Source organism: Phocoena sinus, chromosome X, assembly GCF_008692025.1.
Source record: "Phocoena sinus isolate mPhoSin1 chromosome X, mPhoSin1.pri, whole genome shotgun sequence".
NCBI classification, from domain to species: Eukaryota; Metazoa; Chordata; class Mammalia; order Artiodactyla; family Phocoenidae; genus Phocoena; species Phocoena sinus.
In genome coordinates this window covers 110,860,637-110,873,315 of record NC_045784.1, presented here as the reverse complement: position 1 = coordinate 110,873,315, position 12,679 = coordinate 110,860,637, and the positions used below count along the sequence as shown (strand labels likewise).

At 43.3% G+C, this 12,679-nt stretch overlaps 1 protein-coding gene across 1 annotated transcript; it reads left to right on the top strand.

The window, feature by feature from the left end:
• Positions 1–5,564: 5,564 nt before the first annotated feature.
• GPR119 (G protein-coupled receptor 119) lies at positions 5,565–6,745 on the top strand. The gene has a single exon (XM_032620792.1). The coding sequence runs from the start codon at positions 5,647–5,649 to the stop codon at positions 6,652–6,654; it is 1,008 nt and encodes a 335-aa protein (XP_032476683.1). The 5' UTR covers positions 5,565–5,646; the 3' UTR covers positions 6,655–6,745.
• The last annotated feature ends 5,934 nt before the right edge of the window (positions 6,746–12,679 follow it).

Genomic DNA, 12,679 nt, shown 5'->3' with positions numbered 1-12,679 from the left:
GCTGTGGAACCCTGAGCAGTTTAATTAGCTTCAATGAACTTCCATGTGCGTTGGTGATAATATCATCTCACGCAGATATTGTGAGGAATAAATGAGATCACACATGTAAAGTGTGTGTGATAAAATGTAGGTATTACTAATATTAACAATAATCTTCTCAGATTCTACATACCCCCAGGCATTGTTACAATCCCCTACCCCTTCTACAGCCCCCAAATCTTACCCCCAGATCTTCCTCAGGAAACAGTTGGAAATGGCTGTCTGAGAATGTGTGTGTGCATTTCTGTATAGCCCGAAAAAGGCCTTTGCAAACTAGTGCCTGAGTTGGAATAGGAAGGGGGAGTTTTGAGGTTTTTTCTTTTGAAATTACATGAATACATCCTCACTGTGAGAATATATAACAAGTAAGAAGTATTCAAAGTAAATCATGATGGTCTCTCTTCACCCCCCATCAATCCCACTGCCCACCTCACAGCTATTCACTCACTGTTAACAATCTCCTCTCTATACATTTAGCTGAGGTTTGGGGTTTTATTTTCATAAGTGGGTTCAGACTCTACATATTGACGTGTGACTTGATTTATCGACCAACAACATGTCTTGGAGGTCTCTCTGTGTCAGGACATATAAACCCATCCCATTCTTTTCACACCACTGCATAATATTTCACAGTAATGGATGTACCAGTCTACTCATTCAGGAAGAGATATTAAAGTCCTGGGCAAGATGCAGCTAAACCATCACCGGCAGATGGCTGGTCTAGGCACCATGAGAAATCAGGTGTGACTTGTCTTGAATATCTTCCTAGAGCTCCTCTCCCATGAGCCTGGCTCCAAAGCCAGGCTCTGTTGAAGCCTGGCATCTCCTGCACTCCCATTCCAGCTGAAACCTGTGGCCCTTTGTCCCGTTCCCTAGGGGTGGATGAAGCGCCCTGTTGCATCCTTGGTGACAGCTCACTGTGACCAGCCTTTAATGCATTCGTTATAGGATAGTTTGACCGGAGAATAAGCCCTTTCATTCTTCCCTTTCTCAACCCTAGCTTGTTTGCCTTGTCAATGCTCCACACTGGAGACTCAGAGTCCTCAGTCTGCTCCAGGACTGTAAGGACCAGCAACCAACCTCCCAGGAAGGAGCCATGTTCTCTGTGGCTATGATCTAGGACACACAGCTGAGACCAGGTGGTGGTGTGGGAAAGGGGGTAGAAAATACCAAGGGAAACACAGAGATGGGGGTAGCTAAGAATGAAGGGAGAGAGCTAAGGGAGACTCTTGGAGGCCCATCAAAAACAGATTGTGTAGGGAGTGAAAGACAATTCAGTGGGAATAATGATGTTTTGCACCACTGCAGAATCTCCTTCTAAGGCCCTCCTGACAGGTGGGCATTCATCGTTTACTTGCATACTTCCAATGACAGAGAGCTCACTATTTTCCAAGGATGCCTAAATTAGTTTGAATCAGCGTGTGGGTTCCTGAGACAGAAAACAGGAAAGTGTTAACGGCTAAAAGAAAACAAACAACTGTCTAGGATATGAGCAAAGGAAAAGTAGACTGAGAAGAGCATCTGTTGGGGATGGAGGGAAAAGAGACCTGGGCAGCAGAGAATACTGGTGCAATAGGCAGAATAATGGTCCCCACACCACCAAACATGTGCACATCCTAATCCCCAGAACCTATGAGTATTTTACCTTACATGACAAAAGGCACTTTGCAGATGTGATTAAGGATCTTAATATGGGGAGGATATCATGGATATCCGGGTAGACTCAGAGTAATCACAGGGCCCTTTAAAAGAGGGAGGCAGAAGGGTAAGAGTCAGAGGAGGAGATGTGATTATGGAAGCAGAGGTCTGAGTGATGTGCCATGAGCCAAGGAATGTGCTCAGCTTCTAAAAGCTGAAAAAGACAAGGAAATTATTCCCCGCTAGAGGCTCCCGAAGGAATGCAGCCCTACCAACACCTTGATTTGAGCCTGTGGGACCAGTTTGGGACTTCTGATCTTGAGAACTAAGATAATAAATTTGTGTGGTTTAAGCCGCTGTGTTTGTGGTAGTTTGTTACAGCAGCAAAATGAAACTAATACAACCAAGCACCTGACAGTAGGAGAGAGGAAAGGACAACTTTACCATGCCTACAGATCACCTGGATATCTTGTTCAAATGCAGACTCTGCATCAGTAAGTCTTGGGCAGGGCCTGAGATTTGCATTTCTACCAAGCTGTCAGGTCATACCAATGTTCCTGATCTGATACACCCTTTGATTAACAAGAGGATAGAAGAAAATCAAGAAAAATACCTGTGTAACATTTTACTGTTCATAAAGCCTTTTTGCATCCATCATATCTCATTTTTATCATACCCACGACACTGAGAGGTAGGTATTATTGTCCCCATGTCACACATGAGGAAGCCAAAGCCAAATCAGAGAGGTGAAGTCATTTGTCCACACAAAAGCACAGAAATAGCGTCAGGCTGGCCCCCAGGTGCCCTGACTCCAGAGCCTGTGCTTCTGCCATTTGACAGTAGTTCCCACCCCTGGCTGAATATTAGAATCACCTGCAGACCTTTTAAAACTCCAGATGCAGAGGTCAAATCCCAGACTAATGACATCAGAATCCCTTGGTGTGTGACCCAAACATCACTAGTTTTGGAATCAACAAGTGATTCCACTGCACAGCGAAGGCTAAGAACTGTTTCACTAGAGCATTTCACTAGAGCAGCACCAGCATCAGCATCACCTGGGAGCTTGTTAGAAATGCAGATTCTTGGGCCCACCCCAGAACTAACACATTCAAAACTCTGGAGGTGAGGCTCAAGAATCTGGGTGTTAACCAGCCCTCCAGGGGATTCTGATGCACTCTTGAGTTTTAGCATGGGTTTGAAAAGGGCCACCTTGACTCCACGCATAGAGTCAAGGGCTGGGGAAACAAACGCACACATTAGATGCAGGTATAAAATTAGGCCAGGTGCTAAGTGACTGAAACTAGCCTCCTAATGGATGTACCAAAGAATAAAAACAGTTCTCAGGTTGGCAACCAGAATACCAAGTCCCCACGCCACAACCTTTCTGATCCTTTGTAAGAGAGACATCTGCCAAAGGCCCTCTCAGACTGTCAAAACATCCTGGAATATAATATTTGCTTCCAACTCTGCACCTTGCTCTTCACTCCCTCACTTAAAACACTAACCTTTCCCATTTGTGCTCTGACCTGAACTGAGTAAACAAGCTTCTCACCACTCTTCTCCCCACCCCTCTCTTCTTGGTATCCAAGATGAGAGTAGCAGGCAAAAGGTTAGTTCTAATGTACCTGAGCAAATGGATATACAATCTAAAATAGCAGTGAGCTACACAGCCGCCCTCCCTGGGCCCATCTCACCTGCCTCAGCAACACTGCCGCCCTTTGGCCTAACTCTATCCCAGGAAAATGGAAAATTCCACAACCAAACATTAGAGTAAATACTTTCCAGAATGGAGCTCACCTCCCCTTCTCCTGTCCCAGAGATACCTCAAGTCTACAGGATCAAGAAAAACAAGGCTAATATGATCCTGCAATCACACTCCTGGGCATATATTCAGAGAAAACTCTAACTCGAAAAGATACATGGACCCCAATGTTCACTGCAGCACCATTTACAATAGCCAGGACATAGAAGCAACTTAAATGTCCATCGACACATGAATGGATAAAGAAGCTGTGGTACATACATACAATGGAATATTACTCAGCCATAAAAAAGAATGAAATAATGCCATTTGCAACAACATGGATGGACCTAGGGATTATCACACTAAGTGAAGTAAGTCAGAAAGAGAAAGACAAATACCATATGATATCACTTATATGTGGAATCTAAAATATGACACAAATGAACTTATCTACAAAACAGAAACAGACTCACAGACATAAAGAACAGACTTGTGGTTGCTAAGGGGGAGGTAAGGTGGGGAAGGGAGGGATTGGGAGTTTGGGATTAGCAGGTGCAAACTATTATGTATAGGATGCATAAACAAGGTCCTACCATACAGCATAGGGAAATATATTCAATACCCTGCAATAAACCATAATGGAAAAGAATGTGAAAAAGAACATGTATATATGTATAACTGAGTCAATTTGCTGTACTATAGAAATTAACACAACATTGTAAATCAACTATACTTCAATAAAGTAATTTTTTTAAAAAAAAGAAAGGCAAAGCTACAGGATTGAGAAAGTAGAATGCAGGGAATTTCCTGGTGGTACAGTGGTTAGGACTTCACACTTCCACTGCAGGGGGCATGGGTTCAATCCCTGGTCAGGGATCCTGCATGCCTCACAGTGTGGCCTAAAATTAAAAAAGAAAGAAAGAAAGAAAGAAAGTACAAGACTGGCAGCCACAACTCATGACCAGAGACATGGTCCAACATAATGCAGAAAAAGTTCTCAGTGAGTATACCCAATAGACAGCAGCTCTCGACAGGGAGTAGGCTCTATTCTAAACTGAATGACAGCTAGTAACAATTCTGTTTTGCTTTTCCTGCCCTTCTGAATCCTCAATTAATCAAGTTCTGAGGGATGAGAAATAGGGAACCAGCACACCCTATTTGAAAGAATTAGAATCTGAGGTGTTAGGAAACAACAGGTATAGCTGATTCACTTTGTTACAAAGCAGAAACTAACACACCATTGTAAAGCAATTATACTCCAATAAAGATGTAAAAAAAAAATATATATATATATATATATATACATACACTACCAAATGTAAAATAGATAGCTAGTGGGAAGCAGCCGCATAGCACAGGGAGATCAGCTCGGTGCTTTGTGACCACCTAGAGGGGTGGGATAGGGAGGGTGGGAGGGAGGGAGACACAAGAGGGAAGAGATATGGGGATAGATGTATATGTATAGCTGATTCACTTTGTTATAAAGCAGAAACTAACACACCATTGTAAAGCAATTATACTCCAATAAAGATGTTAAAAAGAAAAAAAAAGAAAGAGCCTAAGCGTGTAGTAACTCCCCTGAAAGTATGCTGGACCCTAAAATAGCTTGTCTGCCCCACTTCCCACTTCAACTGATTATGATCATCTTGCTTGATTAAAAGCAGACATAATAGTAACTGAGAATTTGTTATTAAGCAAATGCTTAATTAAACTGAGATTAGTTGTTAAGCTAGAACTTGAGGCTTAGGAAGAAAAGAAGTGGACCTCTAAGATCAAGCTATGGAGAAAGAAAAAGTGTGATTAGAATCAATTATATATTCTGCCAGACGGAAGACCTGATGAATGTCCGAGTCTCTCTAAACAAAGTCCTTGAAACATCAGTGAAGGGAGAGAGCCTGGCGAGACAACGGGCAGCAGGTACTTGGGAGTTGTCTAGTAACTTGGTGGTGGGAGGAGGGACTAGCTCAGGACCCAGGGAGACGTCTGCGCTGGGATTGCTGCCTTCAGAGAGTTGGAGAGGCAAGAGGCTGAGGACTGAAAACGAGACGGGGAGTGATTCTCAGTGACCAGCAGTATCCCAAAGAAAGGAAGCTGCCGGCCTGGACTGCCAGCGATGGCCGGCACTACGTTGCAGCTCTGAACCCACCGCTCTGCCTCCCCACCATGAGAATTTGAGCTGGAGAGCCAGCATGCCCTGGTAAGTGGAAATACTGCCACTTCAAGACATGGAGTCATCTTTCTCATTTGGAGTGATCCTTGCTATCCTGGCCTCCCTCATTATTGCTGCTAATGCCCTAGTGGTCATGGCTGTGCTGTCGTTGATCCACAAGAATGATGGTGTCGGTCTCAGCTTCACCTTGAATTTGGCTGTGGCTGACACCTCGCTTGGCCTGGCCATCTCTGGCCTAGTCACAGACCAGCTCTCCAGCACGGCTCGGCCCACACAGAAGACCCTGTGCAGCCTTCGGATGGCATTTGTCACTTCGTCTGCAGCTGCCTCTGTCCTCACGGTCATGCTGATTGCCTTTGACAGGTACCTTGCCATCAAGCAGCCCCTCCGCTATTACCAGATCATGAATGGGCTCATGGCCAGGGCCTGCATTGCCGGGCTGTGGTTGGTGTCTTACCTCATTGGCTTCCTCCCACTCGGGGTCCGCGTATTCCAGCAGACCACCTACAAGGGGCCCTGCAGCTTCTTCGCTGTGTTTCACCCACGCTTCGTGCTGACCCTCTCCTGCGTTGGCTTCTTCCCAGCCCTGCTCCTCTTTGTCTTCTTCTACTGTGACATGCTCAAGATTGCTTCCATGCACAGCCAGCAGATCCGCAAGACGGAGCATGCGGGAGCCCCGGCCGGGGCTCACCGGCCCCCACGGACCCCCAGTGACTTCAAGGCTGTCCGCACTGTGGCCGTTCTCATTGGCAGCTTCACTCTGTCCTGGACCCCGTTCCTTATCACTAGCATTGTGCAGGTGGCCTGCCAGGAGTGCCACCTCTACCCAGTGCTGGAACGGTACCTGTGGCTGCTTGGTGTGGGCAACTCCCTGCTCAACCCACTCATCTATGCCTATTGGCAGAAGGAGATACGGCAACAGTTCTCCCAGATGGCCCTGGGAATGAAGAAGGGGCTCGCCGCATTCCTCCTCCTTCTCTCAGCCAGGGATGGTGGCCCACAGGGGCCCAGGGAAAGTGCCCGTCACATCACCACCATCTCCCACTCAGAGCTTGACGGCTAAGATGGTAAGGGCAGACAAGTTTCAAAGTGCCCCCTCTCTCCCTTCTCAGAGCCCCAGCTAGGAGACCAGGTGGAGCTAGGGAAAAGAGAGCACTTGCTTCCAGCAACTGACCACCCCCTGCACCTCCTTACCTCAGACTGAGAGGTAACTAAGGCAGGGTGCTGACTTCCCTCTATAATCAGCTTCCCCATTTGCAAATCTCCATTCCTCCCTGCCCTTCTTTTGCAATGAGTCTGTTTCTCCTGTAGAGGTATACTGACTTAAAGCAAGAAGTGTACTACTGGAAAGATGCTTAAACTCAAATCTTATTTTTGAATACACTAGAGCAGCACTGTCTAATAGAAGTCTAATGCAAGCCACCTATGTAATCTTAAATGTTCTAGTAGTCATGTTAAAAAGGTTAAAAAAAAGAAGCAGGTGAAAATAATGTTTCATTTAACTCAATATATCTAAAACATTAATTCAACATGCAATCAGTATAAAAGATTATTACCCTATGTTTTTCATGCTAAATCTTTGAAGTCTGGTGTATATTTTACCCTTATAGAATACCTCAATTCAAACTAGCCATGTGCCAATGCTCAAGAGCTACACGTGGCCAGTGGCTATCATATTAGAAAGCACAGCACTAGAGAAATGAGGTTCTGTTCTTTTTAACTGTGTACTACAGTGATTGCTTTGGTGAAATGAGGGGTCCTGCCCTCCCTGATGTAAATCAGACATTTTATGTAGTGAGGTTGTATGAATATAGGAACCTGAATTAGATACTAAAGCTTGTCTTTTTCCACACTTCACGGTGTTCAAAACAGTGTTTCTTTGGCGAATCACCTGTCTTGTGATTATTTCTGCTGTTACCCCTCCAACCCACCACCTTCCTAACTCTGTGGTGCCCCTTCCCCTCAGTTAGCCTCTTATGTCACTTGTAGCTACTTGCTGATGACGATGCCAAACCACAGATTCTGAGACATTGAAAGGAAAGAAAGGGAAAAGAGGGGTAGGTACCAAAAAAGGCACTGCCAAGCCCTCCACACTGGACCCACTTTGCTCCTCAGAGATCGACCTTCTTCCATTTACTCCCAAATTTGCATTTTCCTAAGAAACTCAGTTGCATAAGAGGATGTCTCCAAAATGGCCCAGGAGACCAGCCTTATCCTGCTTTCTTGCAGGTAAAGAAAATGACTGTTGGCAACTGGGAATTATACTCAGGCTCCCCCTGGGCAACCCTGGCAGCAGAAACTACAAGAATAAAGTGGGGAAGAAACCCAGGAACCACACTCAGCCTTCCTGAGCTTTCCTGTAACCCTTTCCACAACCTCCTGGTCTCCACAGTACATTCCTAGAGAGTTTGTCTCTTAAGGCCCTCAACTAGATTATCTCCCTAGAAAGCTGCTGAGTGGACAACAAAAAAGGGCAGAAGAAACCAAAACAGTATGAATTGATTTGTCTGGGATTTGGTACCAAACACAAACACAAATAGTAACTGGGTCTGGGGACAAAATTGAAAGCAGGCTCAAATCAATGCCCTCCTTACTGGTGGTTCAAAGCTTAATTTCCTGGCCTTGCTGCAAAGGACTGATCTTCCCAAGGTAACACAAGCAAAGTGGAATGGAAGCTAGTTACAGGAGAAAGGCAGGAGCTGAGGGGAGGCCAGCTGATTGTTGTGTTATGAGGTTCAGTCTAAAAAACCCTGCTATTCCTGGGAGTCAGTGTGCGCAGTGGGAAAATCACAGGCTTTGAAGTCCAACAGAGCAGTGTTCAAATTATGATTCAGTCATTCAAATTCTCAAGGCCACAGTTTCCTCATTTGTAAAATTGGGATGATAATGCCTACCTTATTTGGCTATAGTGACGATTAATTCAGACAATGCATATGAAAATGCCTAGTACACCACAGCACATTGTTAGTACTCAGAAAATGTTCTCTTCCTCTTCCTTAAAAAACCTAAAGAATAAAACATTCAGCTGACCAATTTAAGGGAATCCGTCACATCTGCAGACATTAGGAAAAATGAGTGATGAGAGGTGACTCAGGCTGGAAAAGACAAACATAAATCTAATACTTTAGCAGGATCAAGACAGAGCAGATATAAACAAGGCACTGTTACCATATTCTTGGGTTTAAGAGTAACCGCAATTACGAACACTGTGTTTAATAAGCCACCAGGAGCAGAGATACAGAATGCTATGCTAAAGAGTCTAATGGCTTTCTTTGACGCAGGCTCCTGTACAGATAAGGGAAGGCACTGGAGTGGAGACATTTAGATTTCATTCACACATCAAATGTTGCCTCCTGATGGACTTGCAGAGAAGCCAGATCCTGTTCAGCAATTTGATCAAAATAGCCAAAAAGATATTAAGGCCTTGTAAGACAGAATGTAGATCAATTGGTCCCATCTATAATTTCCATGAAAAGCTTGTTGTGAATCCGTTAAAAAACATTGTGACATGACTAAGTTTTATACTAATTCCTTGGCTAGCTAATGTTATGTACAGCATACCTCCATTTCAGAGGGCTACCCTCAAGAACAGTACACACAGCCCTCTGGACAGGGTCATTTTGAGTGGTTTCACAAATGTTAGAGGCAGGTTGCCCTGATCCACCAACACTCTCCTGCTTGTCCACATGACCAAAAAGCCCATCTCTGAGAGTTGGCCAGCCAGAGTTAGCCTTGGGATATCTTCTTCCTACATGGTGAAGTGTTTACTGGTTCACATGGGAAATGAACTTGTGACTCACTTGCTCAGTCACTGGCCAAACTAAACAGAGACCAGTGAAAACAGCAGGCTCAAGAGATACTTCAAGGACACACAGAACAAGAGGAAACATGGTGTTGACAGCTGGGCAATGAGAACAGCAATGGGCCCAAGGCCAGACCCAACCCCTTGCTGCCATCAGCCACTCACTTATTTTGTGACTCCTTCAGTACCTTCCATGTCATCCTTCAAATGGCTGACTGGTCTGGAATCTTCTCCTTTTAATTAATAAATCTTCATTTGTTATTTCTTGCAATCATATAAACTCAATGATGGTACCTACAAGTGTCAGCTGGCATTCATTCATTCATCTGTCCATCCATCTACCTACCCCACAAGCATTTACTGAGGGCTAGGTGCTAAAACTACTCCAGCTTTCCTGGATTTCTTTTAGAGCTATATATTGATGTATACATGATGTTCATTATGGTTTTTTCTGATTATAAAAGCAACTTTTTTCATTATAGAAATTTTTGAATATACAGAAAATCATAAAGTTACCCATAATTATACCACCCAGAGATGATCACTGTTATTTTCCTTCATCTGTTTTCTTCACTTAATATTATATTGTGCTATTTTCCTATGTCATTAAGCTTTCTTCAAAAACATGAGTTCTAAGGGTTGCATGTTTTTCAACATGAGTATATAATATTTTAACCATTTTTCTATAGTTGTACGTTTATGTTATTTCCAATTTCTCACTGTTATAATACCACTGTAAATACCCTTGTATATAAATCTTTGACATGTCTGTTTAATCCCCTAAGATAAAATTCTCCAAAGTAGTATTACTAGGTCAAGGAGCATTAAACACTTATAAGAATTTTAATTCATACTTTTGCTGGCCTTTCTTGAAAGGTAATGTTTCCCTAGGATATTTGCTATGAGAAGTCACAAGTGAGCCATAAATGAGCAGACCACAGTGATATGAATATCTCAAAGAAATAAAAGTGCATGGCTTCCTGAAAGCATAAACCATACCAAGGGGGCTGACCAGTTTTTTTTTAACAAAAGGAACCTGTTGCTATGCCCTACTGCTAGAGTTAATCTGCAAATCCAGAATTCTGGACTAATGGGACACAGCAGTCTAACAACACCCCTCACAGGACAACTGCATCATTGATACAGCATCGTGTGATATACAGATACCAATTTCAGTGTGTTTTCACTCTTAAAATCTTCTGATAGTGGCTTTGTGCAATACCATAAAATGCTAAATAGGCACGAGAATATGAAAATATGATCACATGGAGCCAGGAGCCAGGTCTTGATGCAGATGAAGCCTCGAAGCCATGGTCTCGCAGCCTTGCTGACCAGGAAATATGTGCTCCACCTAATGGATCCACTGTGGCAGGGTGAAGTGTGGGAGAGCTTAACATGCTACTAGCCAGCCATATGTTCACTGGATTTACAAGCTGTTGGGACCATAAGCAGCCACTGAGCTCAAAGAGCCCTCTCATGAGGAGTCCTAGAAACAACTAATGCAGCTGCTAAGGGTCTCAGAGTCTGTTTTAATGCACAAAGCAGCTCCTGTTTCTTTCAAAATGCCTTCTACACAATGGCGCGGGCAGAATTCATTTGCTCCAAAGCTCCAGAGGGACTAAAATCAGACCAAGAACCTGGGGGCTGGGGGGGTTCTCTAATTTTTTAGGTTTCTTTTCATTTGGTGGATGTTACCCAATAGTTCCATGATTGAATTATCTTTCCCATTTAATATAATAAATCCATATTGGTTCCAGTTCTATCTCAACTGAGTTGACATTATGGCACTAAAAAGATGATGAACATGCTGAGATAACAGTCATTGGCCCAGTAAAATGCCATGCTGTCTTACAAAACTGTTCATTGTGTTTTTACCACTCATAATAGTTTTGCGGATTTGCCCACTGAGCCATCCGACAAATACTAAAGCACATCCTATGGAAGAGCAAACTGATGTCATCTCAGTCATCTCTGTCATCTCAGAGGTGGTTTAAAAAGTAAGAAAACTGAACCAAGAAATTAGAGCTGAATGGCTGTGAGGTTATTTCAAATGTGGAAAACGGGCTCATGATCCAAAATTCCAACTACCACTTTAAGATTACCAGGTCCCTTAGTAATCTTATGCAATGATGTGTTAAATTGTTTTTCTTATTTGCTAAATAAACGGGAGAGCCAAGGATGCATGAAGAGTGTTTATAATGAGTTAGGCACAGCCCCTAATACAACTGAATTCTGATGCTGATCTGAGACACTGGATAGAGAGAAGAGATACCCTTTACTGAAACCTCAGGAATTAAGATTAATGTGAGTGGCCATGCTAACTGAGAAGATATGAAGATCAAAAATATTATCCCTTAAGGGATATGTTTTAGTGAATAGAAAAGAAGTATTTATAATCAGGTTCTTAGAAGTTTAATCATTCCTCCCATAAATTTATAAGCCTAACAGCAGACTTCTTTGCATGGGAGGAAAGAGGGTGAGAAGTCTAGTCCCATGTTCAAATTACTCAATTTGAAATTAGTGAGATCTGGGACTTCCCTGGTAGTCCAGTGGTTAAGACTTCACCTTCCAATGCAGGGGGTGCGGGTCAGGGAGCTAAGATCCCACACGCCTCGGGGCCAAAAACCAAAACATAAAACAGAAGCAATATTGTAACAAATTCAATAAAGACTTTAAAAAAAAGAAATCAGTGACATCTATTCTTCAATAAATAGCATTACATACAACAAGAACAAACTCCTGTGTGTATGGTATGCTCACTTAGACTGGGGAGGAAGAGGGGGCTAGTGAGGAAGGAGCTCATGGAGAAGAAAAGCCAACAAAGGAAACATAAGGAAGCAGTAGAAAGTGGAGAATGAGAAGAAAATGATATATTTGCAGTCACAGGTCTCCAGGAAAGTAATTTAAATCTAGTCTTACAGTTAAGTGTCAAAGAGTGATCAACCACAACGACCATTGACCTTCTTTCTCCCAGGGTGCTATAAAGACAGGGGAACTAATGAAATCAGTATTTTTTACTGCTTACCTGCCATAAACTTTAAGTGACCCTGGACAAGGCTAAGTCAGTACACCTCTAGCATGGTGATTATAAGCATGGGCTCATGACCCAGATGGCCTGGGTTAGAATCCTGGCTCTGCCATTTCCTAGGAATGAAGTTTTTACCTTTCTGTGCCTCAGTTCCTCACCTGAAAAATAAGAATAGTACCTATCTCATAGGGTCGTTGAAAGGATGTAAACAGTTTTATAAACATAATACACTTAAAACAGTATCTGGCACATAAAAGC